This window comes from Pungitius pungitius, chromosome 3 (assembly GCF_949316345.1).
Source record: "Pungitius pungitius chromosome 3, fPunPun2.1, whole genome shotgun sequence".
Taxonomy (NCBI): domain Eukaryota; kingdom Metazoa; phylum Chordata; class Actinopteri; order Perciformes; family Gasterosteidae; genus Pungitius; species Pungitius pungitius.
The window spans coordinates 627660-652500 of NC_084902.1; the positions used below are offsets into that span (position 1 = coordinate 627660).

Here is a 24841-nt window from a genome sequence, read left to right on the forward strand (position 1 = left end):
TGACATCATGGATGCATATTTAACACGGTGACATCATGGATGCATATTTAACACGGTGACATCATGGATACATATTTAACACAGTGACATCATGGATGCATATTTAACACAGTGACATCATGGATACATATTTAACACAGTGACATCATGGATGCTTATTTAACACAGTGACATCATGGATGCATATTTAACACAGTGACATCATGGATGCTTATTTAACACGGTGACATCATGGATGCATATTTAACACGGTGACATCATGGATGCATATTTAACACGGTGACATCATGGATGCATATTTAACACAGTGACATCATGGATGCATATTTAACACGGTGACATCATGGATGCATATTTAACACAGTGACATCATGGATGCATATTTAACACGGTGACATCATGGATACATATTTAACACGGTGACATCATGGATACATATTTAACACAGTGACATCATGGATGCATATTTAACACGGTGACATCATGGATGCATATTTAACACAGTGACATCATGGATAATAACAGTAAACCATGGTGCATGGAGTAGAGAGGCTACCTGCTCCCAAAGGAATCAATAAAGGATTCTTTCTTCTTCAGCTCCTCCTTTAATCACCACCAGGAGGCGCCGCTGCTGTAGAACCAGAACCCCCACTGGGGCTGGTGGGTGTGTGTTGGGGGGTCTTGGGCCGGGAGGGCGGGTGGAGGAAAAGATGACCATTTCCTGTTGCAGCAAGAAAATAAAACCAACAGGAAACAAGGCGCAGAACTCGGAGCCGTCAGATAGAAACCAGAGGGAGAACCCAGCAGAACCCGACCAGTAGAACCTCAGTGGAGCTGACCTGAGGAGAACTGGACCTACTTACTGCGCAGCTCAAACTAAGGGGAACCGGCTCCCTGAAGCACACACACACACACACACACACACACACTGTGGTGAAGATGTCTCAGTCTTGAGGAAATTTCCTGGATTATTTCTTTCTTTAACAGAAGTTCTGAAAGGTAAGAGCTACATGTTTAATCTGTATTTTGGTGTCTGATAGAGGCATTTTATTATTTTCATTCATTCATCGTTTATCTTTAAGTTATACGAAGAAAATAAGAAACTAATAAGTTAAAATAAAATAATGTTTATTTATCATACATGAAATAAAGGTGCCGGTGCCCTTAACGTCACATTAGTAGGTTGGAAGTTTAAGTTCAAGATAAATCTCTTCTGAATAAATGTACGTAATTTACCTAGAATGTGATATAAGAATGTGTGTGTGTGTGTGTGTGTCTGTGTGTGTGTGAGTGAGTGAGTGTGTGTGTGTGTGTTTGCGCTCATAGTTCCCTCAGAGTGGGGACTTTTTGATACTTGCTTTTAAAGTTTGGGTTATAATTCGGTTCATTTAGTTGCGATGGTTAAAGTCAGGGGAAGGAGACAGGACAGCATCGTGTAAACAGAAGACAGACAGTCTCACGTCTGTGAGACAAGTCTTTTTGGGTCAAAGTGAGGACTTTGGTTCCACTTTCATGAATCAGAATTTATATTCACATTCATTCAAAGGGATCCTGGTGCTCAGCATGTTCATGTGTGTTTTTGAAAACCGAAGAACAAACTAGATTGACTTAGTCTATTGTTAGGCTAAGCTAAGCTAAGCTAAGCTAAGCTAAGCTAAGCTAAACTGCCCCCTTAGTAATGAAACTGATCTGAAACAACAGAAAGAAAAAAGACGCGTCACCGTACTTTTAAAGCAGCAGCGTGTCGTCCTGCTCCATTAAAGAGCCTCTCAAAGGGAGCGGAGGAAGCCCAGTGCATGCTGGGTAATTAGGACGATGACTTACAGATTGTTCCTTTACTGTCTCTACTGTCCTCTATGGTGTGTGTTTACAGATCAGAATGCCATTTGATTAATCATGTGACATGTAACTATTAGGAATAGCCTCCACACTCAGAGCTTTTAATTGGTAGTTTGTGTCTTGTCGTTGTTGGTCTTTGGTTTAAGGGTCAATAAGCTTCAGAGGACATGTCTTCTGAACAGTGAGCTGTCTCTGATTTATCCGTCTCAGTCATCTGAAGAAGGGATCGTGACACAAAGAAACCAATCAGACCGAACTGAGATCAATAAGGACCAGGTCATCTGATCTGGGGTCAGAGCGGGAAGTAACGACCTCCATGTGTCCTCTGTGAGGGACGGGAGGGACGGGAGGGACGGGAGGACAGACTGGCGGCCATGGGATTACATTTCTGTGAATGAAAACAAAAGGAACCAGTCAGTAAATGGTTGTGTGTGTGTGTGTGTGTGTGTGTGTGTGTGTGTGTGTGTGTCTACCAGCAGATGACTCTTAGCTACAGGACTGTACACACACACACACACACACACACACACAAAGTGTAAAGAAGTAGAAATACTCTGGTACACAGTGTCATCATTACATTAAAACCATGTGACTTACAATTAGTGCATTTCAACCGTAGAGAAACAAACTCAGAACAACAAGTAACAACAAACTACAAAACAACTACTAAAACAGTCACGTAGCGAACGTCAAGTGCACCTCGTCAGTCCTTTAAGACACTTACAGTGTGAAAGGACAAGCACCAACGTCTCCTGAGACAAAGAGGACTTTTACACCAAAGACTCAACGTTCATTTAGTAAAGGTGAGACATACACTGCTGTACACGATAGAAAGACCAGTCCTATTTTTAATCATAATTAAAAAATATAAAAGAAGATTCAAGCAATAATGTATAAAGGCTGTTGGTCAATAATCTACTCTTTTACATTACATGTCATTTAACACTTTTATCCATAACCCACGTGTTACATTCTGCCTGGGGAGCAATTGGGGGTCAGGTGTCTTGCTCAGGGACAATTCAACATGTCACATGGGGCAGCCGGGATTTGAACCGTCAACCGTATCGCGCATCACGTTACTCCAACAGTCTTTGAAGGCACCACCATCGCCTTCAAAGGTGTTGGCAAACCTCATTGCTTCTGTAATACGGCTGTGACACTATTAGTGAGGAACAACGTTGTGTATCGCATTACACCAGTTTACAGGAAGTCGCCCATGTGTCTGTTGCTAAGCAACAAACAAACAGCATTGTGTTAGCGTAGCACCAGGAGTTGGTTGATGATTAGCAAGGAGATCGACATGAAGGAGATCGACATGAAGGAGATCGACATGAATGAGATCGACATGAAGGAGATCGACATGAAGGAGATCGACATGAAGGAGATCGACATGAAGGAGATCGACATGAATGAGATCGACATGAAGGAGATCGACATGAAGGAGATCGACATGAAGGAGATCGACATGAATGAGATCGACATGAAGGAGATCGACATGAAGGAGATCGACATGAAGGAGATCGACATGAAGGAGATCGACATGAATGCGTCTCATTCGTTCACTGAATTGTCCTCTTTGGCTTAAAGTCGCATTTCCAGAAGCTGCTCATTTGCGACACTGTTTTTAGGCTAAAATCTGAACCGAACCCAACGGTCTGACTGTGGTTTTAATCACTGCACTGATGTGGAGCTCAGGTCAATGTAACATTACATATTCTATTCTATTCAGTACATCCCATCAGAACGCTGCATTTCATCTGTTATAAAAGGATTCACGATACGGGATATGAAACATAACCAGTAGTCACTGTGCAAAAAGCCAGTTGAATGGTGAATTCATGCTACTTTTTTCATTCATATATTTATCTGTCGTGCCTTGAACCTCACGGCATGTCACTGCTCTGCAGAGCAACATGCATGAAAGACTGAGATCATTTTGTTTGCATATCTACAAGAACTGATCATTTTATTGATTTGAATCATGGAATCGATTTGATAAACTTTTACGTCTCAGATGTGTATAAAGCAGCAGTGGTGGAGTACAGGGACACGAGTGGTTTGTCATCAGCAGGACGGATGTTGCTGATTGGTGGAAGAGACGTGACAGCACAATAACAACAACAGCAGCAGCGGCTTCCTGTCCGAGGGCGGGACCTCCAACCCTCTCCAGTACTTTCACTGTGAGAGAAGCTTCTTAACTTTGCAATTATTGAAGCAGTGATGACTCAGTAGATAGTAACCACCAGACCCTCAGTACGTGAAACACAAAGTACTGAAGTATTAATCAGCCCGTCCCTATTCGTAGTCCATCAAATACAAAGTACCGGGATGTTCGGCAGTGGGAATGCTGCCGAGGCTCTTCCTACCCACAATGCCTTGCAGCAGAGAGAGGAGCAAGACGGCCAAAGTTCAAGATGCCACGAGGAAGTGAGTCACAATCAAGACGGTACTTCATGGGCCTGTGTGCTTTGTAAAGGGCGGTGTGAAGTAAAAGTACACGTGAAAGGGATCCAGAATCAATAGAGGCGATCAATGAAGATGATCAATGGTGGTGATTGATGTTCGTTGGTCAAATACATCCTGAGAGAAGCTTCTTCTCCAGCGTCAACCTGCTTTGGCATCAATAAAGTTTTACATTCAACAGGTTTTCATTGAATACAAATTAAAACTCCCATTGATCATAAACCCGCCTTCATCAAACCACGTCGCTGGCTTTTGGGTTGTCAGATATCCGAGCTCACCTGAACGCAGCATGCCCCCCCCCCCCCGTTAGTGTGCCGCGGCTGCGGGTCCCAGAGGAGCAGAGTCGGTTAGACGTGACGCTTAAGAACCGGTCGGTGCTGCGCTTCGCTTCTCCGGGACCTTCCGCTCCGTCGTGTCCGCCTCTTGTGACCCTTCGGCCCGCAGAGGATGAGCGATTCCCCCGCGGGGTGCTGCGCTATGGCTCCTCACCGTGAGTACGGCTTCATCAAAACGCGAAGTGCGAGACACTAGTGGAAAAAAGTCGGTTTTGTGAATCTCAAGGTGAAAAGTTCAAATGTCCAAAATATACAGAAATATATCAACTATTTGTAATTAATTGATAAAGGTGAAGATTTGACTTCAATTAGGACGTTTTTATGTTAAAGTAATTAATTAAATGAAGCACGGAAAGTCTCGGGATGTCTTTTTAGTGTTTGTCTCTTATTGTCTTATAGATGTCTTCTTAGTGTTTGTCTCTTATTGTCTTATAGATGTCTTCATTGTGATTGTCTAGGACAATTATTTAGGATTTTCTATCACATATATCGTCAAAGAGTGTTTTTTGTCCTCAAGACTGTTTCTGTCCATAGAGGAATTGTGCATGTATTTGTACACACAGAGAATGTATTTGTACACACAGAGAGTGTATTTGTACACACATATAGTGTATTTGTACACACTAACAGTGTATTTGTACACACCGACAGTGTATTTGTACACACAGAGAATGTATTTGTACACACAGAGAGTGTATTTGTACACACATATAGTGTATTTGTACACACTAACAGTGTATTTGTACACACCAACAGTATATTTGTACACACCGACAGTGTATTTGTACACACTAACAGTGTATTTGTACTCACAGTGTATTTGTACACACATATAGTGTATTTTTACACACTAACAGTGTATCTGTACACACCGACAGTGTATTTGTACACACTAACTGTGTATTTGTACTCACAGTGTATTTGTACACTGAGGCAGTGTTTTCTGAATGCGGTGCGTTCACTGACACATTCTCTGAGGAATGTGCAGCCTGCTGAGGCAGCATGTGAGCAGCCATCAGACCATGTCTCTGTCGACCTTTGACCTCTTTAACGGATAAATATTAACAAACGTCTCTCAATGGTTCGTGAGGAACTCGTTGTGTCCTCAGAGACTCACTTATTTTGACCTACGTTCCGGTGCTGTACCTGAACGCATCTCCTGATGTGATTCGATAACTTCAGTGTTTTTATACTGTATTCATGTGTTCATACGGAGACAAGCGGCACTGGGTCTCCCGTCCCACTGCTGGACCAGAACCTGGGAGTTCTGGTTCCTCCTTTGTGATTTATTGTGTATTTGATTATTATTTAATAAACTAGAATCAAAACATGTTAGTCCAAGTGGAGAATAATATTGGAATCATCAACTGAATATATGAATGGGAGCATTAAAAAGTGAACAAACATTGAAACTTGATCTACACAAAATGATCATAGAGCAAAGAGTTTCTTTGTTTGACCTTTCTTTGTCCCATCGGAGGAAAGTCTGGACCTAAAAACAAAAAACATCCCTTTTTTATTAAAGAAAATGTTTCTTTGGAGCCACTAAAGTTCTTCTGTTCATGGAGTGTTTGGAATGAAAGATGACGTTTAGACAGGAAGTTGATTGCAGTTTTTATTTAGACTGTTCTCTGCGTTTCCTCATCAGCTGATTATCTCTGCAGCCATTAGTCATGAAACAGGCCTCCCTCTCATTGGATATCTGTTCCTCCTTCCAAGCTTCCTGTTCGCGTGCAGCGACGCCTTAAAGGTCGCGACCTCGTGACCTTGGCACAGCGCTTGAGGGTTTGGGTACGGACGGACACTTGAGGTCACTTCCCCTTCTTTAAACTCAAGTCCGGTTGGACTCGAAGACCAAGAAGAAGAAGAAGAAGAAGAAGAGAATCGGGAGGAAGTAGAGGATGAAGAAAATGAAAAAAAAGAGGAGGAGGGAGAAGAAGAAGAGGAAGAGAAAGAAATGGAAGAGGATGAGGAAGATGATGAAGAAGAAGAAGAAGAAGAAGCAGTTTCTCAAGGTTGACGCCCATCCTGATCCTGGTTCTGGTCCTGATTCTGATCTTGGTCCTGCTTCCGAACCTGATCTTGATCCTAGTCCTGGTCTTGGTTCTGAACCGGAACCCAATCCTGAACCTGGTCCTGGTCTTGATCCTGGTTCTGATCCTGGTTCTAGTTGGTGACAGCAGAGACCCTGTTGGTGTTTTTTGACCCACACCTTCACCCTCGCTCCTGTGTGTGTGTGTGGCTTCCTCAGTGTGTGTGTGTGTGTGTGTGTGTGTGTGTGTGTGTGTGTGTGTGTGTGTGTGTGTGTGTGTGTGTGTGTGGCTTCCTCAGTGTGTGTGTGTGTGTGTGTGTGTGTGTGTGTGTGTGGCTTCCTCAGTGTGTGTGTGTCCTTGTGTCTATTTCTGGTGGCAGTTCCTCGTAAGCTGGTGAGACTAAAGCGACACCAACATGAACAACATCCGCTCCACACACACACACACACACACACACACACACACTATTATAATAGTTGGGTTATTGATGTTATTATTGTGATCATTCTTTTGTGAATGTCGTATGAAATCCTTCCTCTTGAATCATTTACAATTGTTCATGAGTCATTACAGCAGTTAATGTTTGATGACTTAATGGCGTCACCACGTTGGTCGCCACGGTAACGAGTGACATCGGCGGCTTTATGGTGGGTCGGGGCTCCTGCTGCAGATTGTTGTTTCAGGAGCCTTTAATCCTCTTTGAAATGGGTTCCAGGAATAATTATAAGGAATAATAGTAAAGTGCTGACAGCCGGCAGCCAATCAGAAAGGAGCTTTTTTTTAATTCTGTTTCTCTTTCATCGTAAAGTCACTTTATTTTAAACAGTAGTTCAGGGTCAGTTTTTACTGAAGATGATGAGTTCAAGGCCTTTTAATGCCATCAGGTTTAAGGTGTGAATCAAAGGGGGGTTGTGATTGGTCCGTACTCAAGTTGAAGTAGTAGTAGTAGTAGTAGTAGTAGTACTGCATGAGAGTACAAAACACACATAGCTCGACCCTGAATACTTCGTCCGTCTGTTTGATGATAATCGTTTTGAGTTGAATGACTCATGTTGGTATTTGGGGGCGGTGCCAAAGGTTCATCCAATTAAAACGGAGCGACCTGAGAAGCGCTAAAAAATGGTATTTAAACAACAAGAAGACGAACATACACAAACCGGCGGATGCGTTGCCGTGGTTACCGTGCGTCACGGCGGAGCATTTATCCGCCATAAAGCCACGAAGTTATAAATTCATAAAGTCATAAAGATATAAAGTTTATCACTCTCGCTGTCACAGAGGCTTATCAGGCGTACTGAGAATCAACTCTACGTTGTTGTACTTGTACTGCTTACCTGTTGTACTGCTTCAGTGTAAAACCACACAGTAAATACATACAATACTTAAAGGAGAGAACTGTGGGAGGATACACAATAAAACTACTATCATTATTTACTATTCATCAGTTCTGTGAGTAATTTCTACTTATTGTTTATTTTTTATTTTCAAGTAATCATTCATTCTAAAATGAATTATACATCATAAATAAATCTATAGATATATATGAAGTAATAATTCTTGCCCCCCTCCCTCCCCCAGCCCCATCATGCCCGTCTTCAAAAACCTCCCGGAGCGCCTGAGAGGCGGCAGTCCGACCCTAGAAAACGCCTGGATCCTGCGCAGGATGAGCCTGAACATAACGCCCTCCCACCGCAACCCCTTCCACCGCGACCACGAGGGCGGCGACCACGGCGACCACTGGTCGCCCGCCGGCTCGCTCCTGGACGGCGACGCACCGCGCGACCGCAACCCCTTCGAGGACGAGGAGGACGAGAACGAGGCCAACGAGGGGAAGAAGGGCGGCCGGGGCTCAGCAAAGGGCTCCTTCAGGTTCAAGTCGCCGCTGAAGACCCTCGGCAAGCTGGGGAGGAACCTGAGGCTGTCGGGGGGGAAGAGCAAAGGGGGCGAGTCGCCCTCGCCCCAGGGCTCGCTGCAAGGAACGCCGTCGCCCGCAGACAAGAAGAAGAGGGGCAGGAGGAGCTCCGAGGGAAGTCTACTGAGGTAAAGATCAAAGGGTGGGGGACAGGATGGGTGAGGGTGTCCTTGGGAAAGGTGGTCAGAAGACATCCACCTTCTAACCTTTACAGAAAGTGGAGCTAGCTGAAAGGAGTGTGTGGAGGTTAAGAAGGGTATTATGGGTACAGTAGAAGGAGTATAATATGGACACCTCAAGATCTGTTATGATCAACATGCTGCACTAACATCTGGATTAATATGAGCAGATAAAATAGAGCTAAGAGACGGGGTTCTGGACCATCTCACATACCTGCGATTTCACCAATAAAACCAACCCAGGACCTTCTCCCTGTAAGGCGAAGCAGTCCCTCAAGGGTTGGTCTGTAGGGATGCATGATCATGGTATGTTCAAGTTAGGGTTAGTTCACTGTGTAACGTTAAAGAGGAAATGAGGTAATTAGGGATTGAATTGGTTAAAGTGAACGGGTGAATCTGAGGTGTGATGATGTCACATGAGAGTTGAGCCAAAGACTGACGAGGACGGTCTGTTGAAACCAGAGGGTTACGTTGAACGGTGCCTGCTGAAGGTCTGGTTACTCACTTCTTCCTCTTCCTCTTCCTCCCAGATTTGCCGGTAAATACCGTGACACGCTGAGCTCGCGTAAGGACTCGATGGCCAACGGCGAGCCGAGCTGCTCGGAGAGCGAGTGTGACTCGGCCAGCCGCCGCCTAACCTTCATGAAGATGGTCGGCCTCGGCAAGACCAAGAGAGAGTCCCCCACCGACCACCCGGCCCCCGAGGAGCGGGAGGAGGAGGAGGTGGAGGAAATGAAGCCCAGGGAACCGCTGTCAGGTAGGAGGAGTCACAGAGAGAGAGAGCTTGTAATCCTCCATTAGTTCCCACAAGAACTTTGTGTGTGTGTGTGTTTAACTGTTTACCTGACTTAGCTGGGACTTACATTTTTAACACACCCACATTGTGGGGACTCACCTTCCTTTTGTCCTCCTGACGTAAATCATTACACTTAAGAAATAAGTGTTTATGGTGATGAAAATACCACTGTGAGTGTGTGTGTGTGTGCGTGTGTGAGTGTGTGTGTGTGAGTGTGTGTATATGTGTGTGTGCGTGTGTGTGTGAGTGTGTGTGTGTGTGTGTGTGTGTGTGCGTGTGTGTGGGTCAGTCCTGGTACCTGGAAACTTTCTGAGGGCATCCATTGTTCGTCGCCCCCTGTTTACTCTGCTATTTTGTAATGATTGAAGTGTGTTTGATCCCAGCTTCTACACACCCTTACTTACTCGTTACACACTGAGGTGCTGAAACTCACCAATTAATGAATGAGCTGTGCATATTATCATAATATAATAATATCTCCATAATACAATACAATATTTATTTATTAATTTGATCTTTATTTAACCAGGAACAATCCATTGAGAACCAATTGTCATTTACAAGGATGACCTGAGAGGCACAGTCCACACAAGTGACACAAACAGCACAGAGACACAATGCAGTGTGACAAACACATGGCTAGAAGCAACACAGTGAAACGAATAAACACTATGTAGAAAAAACACAGATTACTGGAAGTACTTTGTAAAAAATGGAAGCGAGAAGTGAGGGCTGATCAGCTCATTGCAGCTTATGTTTGAATAAATGATCAGAATATCTTCGTAATAACTATATTATCTCTGTAATATCTTTATAATTATCTTGTAGTATCTTCATAATACTTTCATACCTTTTTCATTTTGTTATATGTTCATAGTATCTTCATAAGACCTTTATGTAATGTTCCTTTTATATCATGTTGTCGTCATAATATTGCCGTAATGTCTTGCACCTCCTTCCTTAAATGATCAATTATTTTAAAGTTAAACTTTTCAGAGTAACATTTGTCATTAAAGGCTCATGATGATACTTCATCATGTCATCACACACTTTGATGATGTCCCAGCCTTAATGGTTATATGTTACATTATAAAGTATTAACATGAATGAAATAAACATGTAAAAACAACTTAACAATGTTCAGATTTATGATATTTAAAAGGTAATCTGTCCTTTAAATACAGAGAACTAGCAAGGTGACCACTGGATAATGTGTCATGTTCTCTGTTATTTAAAGTTCAAACAGGTGAGTTCAGAGAGCTTCTGTTCAGATGAGAACTTGTTTTCAGACGCAGCAGAACGTCGGTATCAGCACATTCTGTGTCTTTGTGTCACTTCTAAACAGGACTAAAGAAGTCACATGTTTTCACCTGCATCCCCGCTGTGTACCGTTTACACACACACACACACACACACACACACACACACACACACACACACACACACACACACACACACACACACACACACACACACACACACACACACACACACACACACACACACACACACACACGCTTTTCTTTGGGTTCTTCTCACTCGTATCTTTGGCTCATTAAACATTTCCCATCAGATGTACTTTAAAAGTAAGCTGGTCTATAAAGAGTCATGATAGGGCTCCTTCTCAGGATTCTTACTTGTTACATATTGTGATATTTAATATGAATTATTTGGTTGTAAAAAGTAATGAATTTACTCAAGTTCAGAACCTCCTTCACATCTTATTTATTGTGTTCACAAGAACAGCTGGTAAAGTAAGCGGTGGATCACTGACTGCAGGTCTGAACCGCATGTATGAAGTAACATGGAACTCAACCATCTCGGCTTGTTTTCAAGCTTTCTGGTTCCTCCACTGAAGCGAGACCTGAGGCCCTCTGCACTGAAGGAATGTAGCATAGCATCAAACATCTACAACACAACTATCTAAACAACCAGCATTGCTGCGTCCTCATATTACCTGTTTATTCCATCGCAGTAAGCTGGACATCGTGTTCCACTTTGAGCTTTCTTTCAGCTCTCGACCATGTTGTTCAGATATTAAAGGCCGACGTTGTTTCTGTCGTGAGCGGTGACTTGAACACGAGGCTTCGTGTGGGTCAACAGCCGCTCATTCAACTCCAGGAGAAGTGTGCGTCTATTAGTTTGTGTGTGTCTCAAACAACTCACAGATTTGGACCCTCACGCTGAAGAAGAGGAGTATGAAATGGAATATTTGTCTGGAGCAACTTGTGTTCTCTCCTTCTGGACTGTGTGTCTGTGACACCACACATCTGTACACATCCGTACACACAGACCTGTTGGTTGGGTTCTGGTGGTCACATTTTGAAGTGACAGAGGTGAGTCTTTTGTTAAAATACAGTATTACACATTCAAGCTGAAGAGGATCAGACACATCATCTTCTTTTCAGTGAATAGATGAGCGTGTTCTTTAAAGAACAGCGAGTTATTATTCAGAAGGCGTTCTCGACTGAACTGGCTTCGACCTTGGGATAACTTCCAGTTCAGAGGGAAGGACGGCGTGATGACAGACTCCCTGTGTTTCATTAATCCCTCATCACGTTACCACGGATACGCATCGGTGGGTTTCTTCTGGCGGGTTGCTGCAGGTTTCAGTAGGAAGGTGAAACGTGAAACAGGAAGTCCCTTTTGAAGGATCCTTAGAAATAAACTTCTCCTTTGGCTCAAAGCTGTTTCATGGAAGACGTTTGATTAATAGAAGGAGATAATCATTGGCATATTCATAATGAGTCTTCTGGAGGAACACATCTGTCTTCTGAAACTGTTCACAAATATATTCGGTTTAGTTTAACTGTAAGTTAAATATCTTTTGGTTTCACTGTGTTCTGTTTCCGGGTCCGATGAACGTTGTTTTTTCTGACGAAAGTTCTTCATCGTCATGACTTAGTTTACATAGCACCTTTAAACAGAGCTCACAAAGCACAAAGAACGGTTTTAAAATAAAGAAGCAACAATAAAACCCTTCCATATGAACGTATATAATGACAGTGCTGTGGTGAGTCTATGGAGGAGGAACTTCTGAATGAACCCACAGACGACCGGAGAGCAGAAAAATGTGAAAGCTGCACTCAGATTACCATTTACACACACACACACATACACACACACACACACTTGTTGAGTAAGTACTTTTAAGGTACCTCTGCAGGTTTCCCTCTTACATAAATTCTAAACTGCACACAGATGCTCCTTCAGAAGCTGTCTGTCCTCAGGGTCAATCTGAGCAAGTCTGACTCAGCAGCTTCATCTGGTCACAGAGTTCATCACCAACCAAAAACCAACAAGACTCAACCAACAACCATTAACCAACAACCAACAAGACTCAACCAACAACCATTAACCAACAACCAACAAGACTCAACCAACAACCATTAACCAACAACCAACAAGACTCAACCAACAACCATTAACCAACAACCAACAAGAATCAACCAACAACCAACCAGACTCAACCAACAAGAATCAACCAACAACCAACCAGGCTCAACCAACAACAATCAACCAACAACCATCAACCAAGAATCAACCAACAACCAACAAGACTCAACCAACAACCATTAACCAACAACCAACAAGACTCAACCAACAACCATTAACCAACAACCAACAAGACTCAACCAACAACCATTAACCAACAACCAACAAGAATCAACCAACAAGAATCAACCAACAAGAATCAACCAACAACCAACCAGACTCAACCAACAAGAATCAACCAACAACCAACCAGGCTCAACCAACAACAATCAACCAACAACCATCAACCAAAAACCAACAAGAATCAACCAACAACCAACAAGAATCAACCAACAACCATTAACCAACAACCAACAAGACTCAACCAACAACCATTAACCAACAACCAACAAGACTCAACCAACAACCATTAACCAACAACCAACAAGAATCAACCAACAACCAACCAGACTCAACCAACAAGAATCAACCAACAACCAACCAGGCTCAACCAACAACAATCAACCAACAACCATCAACCAAAAACCAACAAGAATCAACCAACAACCAACAAGACTAAACCAACAACCATTAACCAACAACCAACAAGAATCAACCAACAACCAACCAGACTCAACCAACAACAATCAACCAACAAGACTCAACCAACAACCATCAAACAAAAACCAACAAGAATCAACCAACAACCATCAAACAACAAGAGTCAACCAACAACCAACAACCATCAACCAACAACCATCAACCAACAAGAATCAACCAACAAGAAACAACCAACAACCATCAACCAACCAGAATCAACCAACAACCATCAACCAACAAGAAACAACCAACAACCATCAACCAACGACCAACAAGAATCAATCAACCAACAAAAATCAACCAACAACCAACAAGAATCAACCAACAAGAATCCACCAAAGACCAACAAAAATCAACCAACGAGAATTAACCAACAACCAACAAGACTCAACCAACAAGAATCAACCAACAAGAATCAACCAACGACCAACAAGAATCAACCAACAACCATCAACCAACAACCAACAAGACTCAACCAACAACCATTAACCAACAACCAACAACCATTAACCAACAACCAACAAGAATCAACCAACAAGAATCAACCAACAACCAACCAGACTCAACCAACAAGAATCAACCAACAACCAACCAGGCTCAACCAACAACAATCAACCAACAACCATCAACCAAAAACCAACAAGAATCAACCAACAACCAACAAGACTCAACCAACAACCATTAACCAACAACCAACAAGAATCAACCAACAACCAACCAGACTCAACCAACAACCATCAAACAAAAACCAACAAGAATCAACCAACAACCATCAAACAACAAGAGTCAACCAACAACCAACAACCATCAACCAACAACCAACAACCATCAACCAACAAGAATCAACCAACAAGAATCCACCAAAGACCAACAAGAATTAACCAACAAGAATTAACCAACAAGAATCAACCAACAAGAAACAACCAACAACCATCAACCAACCAGAATCAACCAACAACCATCAACCAACAAGAAACAACCAACAACCATCAACCAACGACCAACAAGAATCAATCAACCAACAAAAATCAACCAACAACCAACAAGAATCAACCAACAAGAATCCACCAAAGACCAACAAAAATCAACCAACAAGAATTAACCAACAACCAACAAGACTCAACCAACAAGAATCAACCAACAAGAATCAACCAACGACCAACAAGAATCAACCAACAACCATCAACCAACAACCAACAAGACTCAACCAACAACCATCAACCAACAACCAACAAGAGGAGCTGGAGACCAAACCCAGAGCAAGAAGAGACCAAGTCCCAACATGTGAGCTACGGGGTTACATGATGCAAAGGGGAAGAGGGTGGAAGTGGGCGGGGCTTCATCCATCCAGCTGGAAGAGATTTCCTCTGGAGGAACAATAAGAGCTGTGTTTCTGTGTGTCACATGGTGTGTGTGTACATGTGCTACTCGTGCATGTGTGTCTTGGTTGTAGCTGCGTTTTACAAGCTCCAGTGTCTGATTGAAAGGGGCTTAAAGTGCCGACATGTCACTTTTCAGTGGACACACCCTGTGTGTGTGTGTGTGTGTGTGTGTGTGTGTGCGTGTGTGTGTGTGTGTGTCTGTGTGTGTGTGTCAGCAGAGTGTCCCAACTTGTGTCCTCATCCGGAGATGGATAGTGGCAGTGAATTCATTGACAACCGGGGACATGATATGTTTTCCTGCTCCTCCGGCGGAATATTTTACAGTAGAACACGTCTGCATACCTTGACCTCCGACCTCTGAGCTCCAACCTCTGAGACCCTTAGGAACCAAACCAGGAACTTCAAGGACTAAAATGCAGAGAGGTTCCGCTCACATTGTTGTGTTTATAGAGGAGATCTTCCTCTGGGCTTTAGTGTGTGTGTGTGTGTGTGTGTGTGTGTGTGTGTGTGTGTGTGTGTGTGTGTGTGCTGGAGGAACGTCCCACATCTGGAGGCTTCACATCTCGACCTGTAACACACGTGTGTGGGCTTTTACTTTGAAAGAGTAGCCCCAGGGATGCTCCGAGACCACTTCTGTCCTAATGTGTATTTGTGTGTGTGTGTATGTGTTTGTGTGTGTGTGTGTGTGTTTGTGCACTTCCTGCGCTGGCAGTGTGTACTATCTGCCTCCTGCTGTATTATGATGTGATGAATAACTCAGTCACATTTCCTGTGTGTTGTAGGACATTTGTTTGTGGTTTGACTCGATGAAAACTTTATTCATGGTTCATTGTTAACACTGTTAAATAACTTTTTACAGTCAAATAACTACCAGAGAGTAAAGGTATTCTGTTGCTGTAAGTACACGCTTCCTGTGACATCATGTGATCATGGCTCCTCCAAGCAGATGATGTAAAGCCAGTTTTAATAGATCTTAATCTGTGTTGTCACCCTCCTCCTCCCGGATGACATCACACAAATTGTGCTTTTATTTTAAACCTCTGGAATATAATCAAACCTCTTGTCCAGCTCTCTGGTCAGGACTGCCCTGACCTTCAAATCAAACGCACCCGCCTCCAGATTCTGACCCTCAAATCAGTAATCTACAGTTTTCATTTTAATCTCCCACTTTAAGGGGCAGCGTGAAACGGAAACTCACTTAAAACCCTGAAGGTCAACAAACGGAGCAAAATCCAACTTCCAAAAGGAATCTTGTCTCCTCATAATAATAAATGAAAGCTTCTCACCGTCCCAAACACTCAAACACAAGTCTTGGCTACAATCTGCAGCAATAAGGCAACAAGTTATAAAATATGATATGCAAATTAGTTGAGAAAATGTAACATTTCTCATCAAAGCAACAAGCTAACAAAGGAAACAGAACGCTGAAGAGCTCAGACAAACCTCAGTAAAACCACATCACATGTCATTTAGCTGAGGCTTTTATCCAAAGCCACATACAATAAGTGCATTTCAACCATGAGCAACTCAGAAGAACAAGAAACAATAAAGTGCAATTTCATCAAATAAGTAGATTTATAAGTTGTTATAGATAAGAGTCATTATAAGTACAGTTTAAGTGCTACAAATTAGTGCAGATATGTATGAGCCATCTCATACATATCTGAATCATAATTCTGAATTTCCTCATGCGCCTCACGTGTGATTCCATTCCGATCCACTAGAGGGTTGCGCCCCACAGTTTGAGAAACCCTCCTTTAAGTTGGTTCTTCACGAGGTAAACCACGGTTCTCTTGTGTCTCCGTCCTGCCTCCAGTCCTGGAAATCCTCCAGCTGGTGAAGAAGCGAGACCTCCTGTTGGCCGACACTCACATCCTGGAGCTGGAGGAGGAGTGCAGCGAGTCCTTGGCGGCCGAGCGCGCCACCTCGCCAACGCCGGAGGACGGCGGCGCGGTGGGAATGAAGGACGGCGGGCGGCGGAAGGCCAAAGACGTGGAGCTGCTGTACGAGGAGCTGCAGAAGGAGCTCTGGGCCGTCGTCAGGGAGTCCTTGCGCCTCCCGACCGCCGGACCGAACTTGGGCCTGGTGGTGCAGGTGAGGACGGCCGTTACCACGGCAACAGAACTAGAGATATTTAGTGTAAGTCAGGTGAAAGCAGTTACCTTTGTTTCTATGGGAACGGAACAATGAAAGGTTAGAGAGTAGAGACTAAACTAGACTGGGAAGCACTGAAACACATCCACAGTCCGAGTTTCTCTGGTTTATGGTCATGTGACTGCAGGTTTTTTCCTGATGTGTTCAAGGACTGTTGGAAAGAGCATTTTGTGATTGTTGAAAGGAAACATACTCGTGCATACATACTTCAGATGGTTTCAAGGTTCTAAGCTCACCTGTCCTCTCCCTCCAGGTGCTGCAGCAGGAGGAGCAGGTGGACAAGGATCGGGCCCCCGGGGGCCCCAGGCCGCGCCGCCTGAGGCAGCGCTGGAGGGAGGCGGTGGAGGAGGCGGCCAACGGCTCCCTGCCCCAGAGGGCCGAGTTCACCGCCGGGGAGCTGGTGGGCTACTTGGACCGCCTCCGGGTCCGGGTGGTGGAGGACCTGGGCGCCGCTAAGAGGAATGTGGTCTCCATCTACCCCGACGAGTACGAGCCCTTCCAGGTAAGGCCGGGCCTTGGGGTGGGGGGGAGAAACAATGTCCTCTCGACGCTGACCTTTGACCACCCCCCTCTCCCCTCCCAGGTGTACATGCAGAGCTACCACCAGGCAGTTGCTAGGCGACTAGAGGCCATCACCGAAAACACCCTTAAGATCACTGATATCTACTCACTGCTGGACTGGCTGCACAACATCTACGCCAGGTACACTGATCAGGGGTCTGCGTCTGTACACCACGACATGAAGCTCAATAAGTCTGCTTCATGCATTCATTATGGCACCAACATAAGCTACAGGTTTTATTAGTCATGACAGAAGTTACCAGAGGCCTATATACATGATGGGTCATATAAAGATATAAAAATAACAAGAGGTCAGATGAGTCGAGATTTCATGAACATAAAAAGTTTTTTTTATTGCAGGAAAATAATGTCTCTGGCAGAAACTTGCTTTACGGTCAATTAGAGAACTGTCAATCAGCGTTAGGCCCCGCCCTAAAGCATCCCCTGCTTTAAGGTCCGACCATCATTCACTAAATAAACATCATGCTGTATTGAAGAAGACCATAAACTCATGTTTACAATGAATGAATCAAGAGAGAAGCAGAGTCATTTCCTCATAGACGTCTATGGGAGCAGAGGAGTCGCCCCCTGCTGGTCACTACACAGAAGTAGTCATTTCCTCATAGACGTCTATGGGAGCAGAGGAGTCGCCCCCTGCTGGTCACTACACAGAAGTAGAGTCATTTCCTCATAGACGTCTATGGGAGCAAAGGAGTCGCCCCCTGCTGGTCACTACACAGAAGTAGAGTCATTTCCTCATAGACGTCTATGGGAGCAGAGGAGTCGCCCCCTGCTGGTCACTACAGAGAATGCAAGTTTAAGTCATTATCAGAAACGCAATGAAACTATTAGAAAGTAGAAAGCAATGTTTTCCTAGAACTTATTATCAATTTGTCCCACTATTTAAATACTATTCTCTAAAACTATTTAAAATTAAATAACAACAACAAACGTTTGTTGTCTTGTTTATAAGATCCATACTGTTTAAATGACATCGTGGGTTTGCGCCTAAAACTAATTTATGTGATTGAAGCTTTTTCTCTGAGACAAACTCCATCCATTCATTTCAATTCATTTCATTTTATTTTGTATAGCCCAAATGTGGGAATTAACCTCTGGTTCCTGTGTTAAAAAAGTTCTTCTGCAGAACGTTATCCGTGTTTGTGTGTGTGTGTGTTGTTTAGGGACGTCCTGGGGACCGTGTGCATCACGAGTCCCTTCAGCAGATCCCAGCTGAGTCCATTGCTTCCCTCAGAGACAGTGGACCGACTGGAGCTGGACTGTCTCAACTCAGTCAGGGTGAGACGATTACCTAAAGTAGCAATACGTCATCTTTAACTCTTCAGGCCACAAAGATATTTGTGAAATGTATTTCAATCACATGAAGACGTCTTCGTTTTGCCCCAAAAAGTTGAGTCGAAATTGACTCTTTTCTCCATTGAGGATTCCTGCACCTCTTTAAAGCGGAGGTGCGTTTGTTTTGGCCCTCGGCCCCTCCCTGTTTAGGCTAAAGTCACCACGGAGCTGAGCCAACTACTGGACGAGGAGGAGAAACGCTGGATGGAGACGCTGCACATCGAGGAGTACCAGATCACTCTGGCCACGACAGTGATACAGGTACTACACACTTACACAGTATATATACATAATAATCATTTGTGTAGTCAGTAGATTCTGCTGTGAACCACAACAAACTGAATGAATGAATTGATTAATCGAAGTGATTGATTGTGTTTGGTCTCAGAGGCTTCAGGTGGATCTCGAGCGTTCGGCCTCCATCAACCCGAGTTTGGGCTCGCGAGTGGCTCAGTGCAGCCTCAACGGACTGGCCGACTTCCTCTTCAGGTGAACTGCTGACTCCTCCTTTTCTTTTGAGGTTTCCTCGGGATTCTGACGCTAGTTTCTGTTTTTTTCCCAGTTTCCAGCGTAAAGTGGAGATGTTTCATGAGGGGATGCAGAGCGGCATGCTGGGAGACAACGAGGACGGATACGTTTCCAGGACCATTGCGCTGGTCAATTGCTGCCCCCCCTTCAGGTAGCACAACAACGCAATGATTAAATCTAATTACTGTAAATGCTTTACGTTCAGAGGACAGTTGTTTCTTTATTGTTCCTAAATTATCCACTGAGCTGTAATCAAGTACTACATGTCATTAGTCCCCCTGTGTTTTTAACTGTGTGTGTGTGTGTGTGTGTGTGTGTGTGTGTGTGTGTGTGTGTGTGTGTAGGGGTTTTTTGCAGCGCTGTGCTCAGTGTGATTCGTCTGTTGCTGAAGATTCTCTTCAGAGAGGAAACCGATCTTTGGATCACATCGTTCATCATGGAGTAAAAGTGCTGAGTGAACGACTCTACCTGCACGTCAGGGTACACACACACACACACACACCTCTACACGTCAGGGTACACACACACACACACACCTCTACACGTCAGGGTACACACACACACACACACACCTCTACACGTCAGGGTACACACACACACACACACCTCTACACGTCAGGGTACACACACACACACACACCTCTACACGTCAGGGTACACACACACACACACACACCTCTACACGTCAGGGTACACACACACACACACCTCTACACGTCAGGGTACACACACACACACACACACCTCTACACGTCAGGGTACACACACACACACACACACCTCTACACGTCAGGGTACACACACACACACACACCTCTACACGTCAGGGTACACACACACACACACACCTCTACACGTCAGGGTACACACACACACACACACCTCTACACATCAGGGTACACACACAATGTACTAATATTTAAAGAAAACAGGATATATAACTTGTGAATGCTATATTTTCATTTCATTATAAGTATGAATGTTGTTTAAAGATGATCTCTGTGTGTCTCAGCCTTCTTTCGAGCGCCTGGTGAAGAGAAAGTGGTTAAGCAACACGGAGCCCTACGATCAGATTGAATCTCTGATCAAAGAATACTTCAAGAAGTATCACAGGATGGACAGTCCTCCGTACCAGGTACTGCTACTGTGTACTTGTATGCGGTGTATAAGATTTTATGATGAAAATTCAGCTGCTTCAATAATTGTATAAATAATAATTATATTGATTATAATAATGAATTTAATCTATAATCAAATAATAATAATAATGGTTTTACTATTAATATATTCAAGTTATAATAATAATGGTAGTAATGATAAGGAGTCTCCACTAAATTGGGAAAAGAATTTGTATATTTGCAAACATCCCTCACGTGTGTCTCTCAGCTGCTGGTGGCACAAGTCCACCAACGTGTGGTGATGGAGTATCTCCGCTCCGTCATGAGAGGAAGAATCATCTGCACCTCCTTGAAGATGAGGAAGAGGATGGCCGGCCGGCTGAGAGACGAAGGCAGACAGATTAAAGTCCTTTTCAAAGACCTGGTGAGCGTTAAATGTTCTGACATGCAAAGGCTCTCTCTCGCCCTCCAGAGGACACTTTAAGACTTGTGGACCCAGTGAAAGTTACACAAAGGTTACAGTTTTATAATAAACTAAACATGAAGCAGTGGTTGTAGTTGACGTTGTGGTTGTAGTTGTGGTTGTAGTTGTGGTTGTAGTTGTAGTTGTGGTTGTAGTTGTAGATGTGGTTGTAGTTGTGGATGTGGTTGTAGTTGTGGTTGTAGTTGTGGTTGTAGTTGTAGTTGTGGTTGTAGTTGTAGATGTGGTTGTAGTTGTGGATGTGGTTGTAGTTGTGGTTGTAGTTGTGGTTGTAGTTGTAGTTGTGGTTGTAGTTGTAGATGTGGTTGTAGCTGTAGTTGTAGTTGTGGTGGCAGAGACTCAGACTCTTTCACATGTCCTGTCTCTCAGGAGTCTCCCTCCAGCTGGTTGGACGGCGCTCTGTCTCACATCTCAGAGATCATCCAGCTGGAGGACGTCCCCTCGATCCAGATGGAGGTTGGAGTTCTGGTCCGAGAGTTTCCTGATGTCAGGTACAACCTTCTTCTTCTTCACTTCTACTTATAATTCTTCTTTGTGTGTGTTGGAAACTAAAAACTAAGCTAAAGATATCAAATATAGATATAAATATAATTATGGGTACATCACAGCCTCTTTGTGTGTGCTGGTTCCCTTGTTATTGTTCAATTCATTTCATTTTGTAAAACCCAAATTAGCCTCAGAGGGCTTTACGGTCTGTACACACCTTCCATGGGGAACAAAGGGAAGAAACCTTAGTGAGACACAGAGGAGGATCCCTTCATCAGGGTGGACACACTACAATGGATGTCATGTGTACACAATGTAAAAGATTAAAACCTTTGGATCAATAACCTGTCGATCAGAACTTCATGTAAGCGTCCCTCCTCTTAGGAAGAAGCATGTGTCGGCCCTTTTGAACATCCGGGGGACAACCCGGCAGTCGGAGCGCCAGGAGATCCTCAACGTGGTCAAAGACATCGAGAGCATCGATGGTCCCGGCTCCGGTTCCGGTCCGGGTTCTGCCGCCCTGTCCCGGCTGACCCGGGACCGCGCCCTCTTCTCCGAGGTGCCGGTCACCTCCGAGGTCCACTGCCTGAACCTGGGCCTGAGCCGCGTCGCCCTCACCGCCTCCTCCTGCTTCTCCACCTTCAGGCCGAGGCCGAGGAAAGCCCGGGCGCCGGTGCGGGGGGGCGCCGAGGACGTCCTCTGAGCAGCTGTCGGGTCTTTCACTGTCGCTTCTGGGCTTCCGTACTTATTTCTGTGTGTTTAGATGAAAATTCATTATTGCGGAATCAAACATTTCATGTGATTTGAGTCCTGAAGGACTTTGCAGACTTTGAGCTCCTTGGAGAATCGATGAGAGGAAGCCGAGAAAGACCAAAACCAGGCGTCGACTCGTCTGAACCAGCACCAGCACACGAGGAGAGACGTTCAGGAAAAGAGGCTTTTACAGCTTTTTTTGTTGCACATAATGAAATACATTAAAAAGTATTAATCAAAGGTACTACGATGATCTGAGAGACGGAGTATTTAAGGCTGTGATTATACTTCAGGCTCTGTGGTTTGATGAGGTGTTTTATATATATGTGGGATAAATATTACTTCTGTTTGGTGGTAAAATACTTTTATATCAATGTGGCCTTCAGGAACGCTCCGACATCATTCGCAAAAAGACCGTTAGACGTTTATGGGAGAATTAAACTTCTGTTATAAAACTTCTGATGATGAAAAACAGACCCAACACTTCCTGTCAACTCCTTCAAAATAAGAGGCTATAGTTACATGTGGCCACCGGAAGACAGCATTCACACTCTGAAGATGTAAGATGATGTGAAGACGATCAAGTGTTTTATTCTCTACATGTGGATGTTTGAAATGAATGTTTCTATTGAATCAACTTAATTGACTTTAATAAAACCGATCAGATCACCGACTGCTCGTCTGTTATATGTGTGATTATAACATCGTTATACCTAACCCTAACTACTTCTAAAGGGGACATGTTATTGAAATTCCACTTTGATTGGTCGTCTACACGTTAATGCTTGTCTAACAACACCCAAACGCGTGTTAAAAACGTTTTAAATGATTCCTGTAATGAATTAGTACTAATGAAAACAGTTTGGATGTTCATGTGTTTGGTGACGTCATCGGACCAAGAGGGGGTCTCCTTTGCATGGCCTTGGCCCCCCCAACACGCTGAAGCACCCAAATGGATTCATTTCAAATGTGAAGACCACAAAAGGGAGGTGAATATTCACACAGACAAGGTGGAAAGCATAAATACCCAAGTATTTAAAACCCTAAGTAGGAGTCTTAAAATGATATGTCTTTCAAATCACTTTCAAATTCATTCAGACTTTTCTAGAAATCAATAATGTATTTATTTTCTATTGAAGTTATCAACTCTTCTTCAAGTGGTAACAGGGAGTAATATAGAAATATGTTTTTGTCATGTACAAATACTAAAACACTACTTTCATTTCTTTACTGTTACAATTTTAATAATATTTAAAACAAACATAATCAAACATAATAACATTTGATTAAATACCAAACTCTAAGTTGAAATGAGAACATGACGGCCATATATATATATATTAGTATATAGTATTTACTAACTGTAAGGTGTATATTGTTCTCTCGGGGGCGCGCCGGTAGCTTCCGGTGACGCGGCGCGGGGGGCGTGGCTCTCTCTCCGGCTGCGCTGGACCCGCCTGAGTGAGGGAGACCTCCGGAGGAAAGATGGCGGCCCCTGCTCTCTCCAGCCGAGCGGGCAGCCCCGGTAACGGCTCCGGTAACAGCCCCACCATGGCGGCCGCGAGGCTCCTCGCGCACGGCGGCGTCGGGCCCGAACTGGACTTCAGGTCCGCGGCCCGCATGGAGGACGTGAACCGGCTCATCCAGGAGTTCAGCAAGCACGACCAGCGGGAGTACGACGACCAGCGGGCTCTGGAGATCCACACGGCCAAGGACTTCATCTTCTCCATGCTGGGTGAGGGCTGGGGGGCGAGGGGGGTCGTTACCGGTGTTACCGGTGTCCAATACCGGGACGCGCGGCTCGTGTCCGCGGCTCTCACCTGCAGACACCTGCACGGAGACAGAGGTGGTGCGTTCAGGGTCTGCCTCCTTTACGTAAACATCACGTCGAATCAGCAAAAAAAGACAACATGTATTCATTAAGAGGAGTTTATTCTTGGAGGTCTACTTAATATGGATATTGTTTGCCGTATTTTTCTCCGTTAATAATACAATTTTTAATTATTTTTTTATATCTGGTCCTGAAATTAGCATCATACGTCTGATCAGAATCATCTTACGTTTCTATTCAGTTTTTTCGACACTATCAAACAAACCCTTTCGAGACGCAGTGACGTCACAGATGCTTTGATTAAACCGCTGACATCACTTCCTGTCTATGCCTGGTTGGGATCAAATGTAAATAACGTGGGAAGAAAAGAATCAAGTTCACTTTTGAGTGAGGAGCAGAAAATGATATAGTTCATCGTCATCATAAACATCAAAACAGGAAGTGGTGAAGAAGTAAAGCCCGCCTCTCTATCCATCTGATTGGCTAACTCAGGTGAGCGTGCCATCAGACGGTGAAGCTTGGTCTCTTTTGTTGGGTCACTGTTCTCTAACTGGCCTCTT

The 24841-nt window shown here is 44.0% G+C and overlaps 2 protein-coding genes across 4 annotated transcripts in view; both read left to right on the top strand.

Annotated features, from left to right (window-relative positions):
• The first annotated feature begins 763 nt into the window (after positions 1–763).
• Positions 764–23149, top strand: exoc3l2b (exocyst complex component 3-like 2b). Of its 2 annotated transcripts, none has more exons than XM_062560941.1 (15): positions 764–999; positions 8249–8710; positions 9292–9518; positions 16830–17107; positions 17421–17669; positions 17751–17869; positions 18913–19027; positions 19235–19345; positions 19473–19573; positions 19647–19763; positions 19957–20092; positions 20625–20747; positions 20999–21154; positions 21581–21702; positions 22082–23149. In XM_062560941.1, exons 2-15 carry the CDS (start codon positions 8256–8258, stop codon positions 22398–22400), a joined length of 2628 nt encoding a protein of 875 aa, XP_062416925.1. In that variant the 5' UTR covers positions 764–999; positions 8249–8255; the 3' UTR covers positions 22401–23149. The 2 variants fall into 2 exon arrangements, with proteins under 2 accessions (XP_062416925.1, XP_037342676.2); XM_037486779.2 differs by lacking the exon at positions 764–999 and adding an exon at positions 4615–4792.
• Positions 23150–23818: 669 nt separating this feature from the next.
• LOC119228102 (nucleotidyltransferase MB21D2) overlaps positions 23819–24841 on the top strand; it is a 4754-nt gene continuing 3731 nt past the window's right edge. Inside the window, exon 1 of one of the 2 annotated variants that reach the window (XM_037487469.2) lies at positions 23819–24185. In XM_037487469.2, the coding sequence (XP_037343366.1) occupies positions 23936–24185 (250 nt within the window). In that variant the 5' untranslated portion in view covers positions 23819–23935. Of the gene's footprint in view, positions 24186–24235; positions 24774–24841 lie in introns of those variants that run through there. The other variant, XM_037487554.2, reaches the window with a different exon arrangement.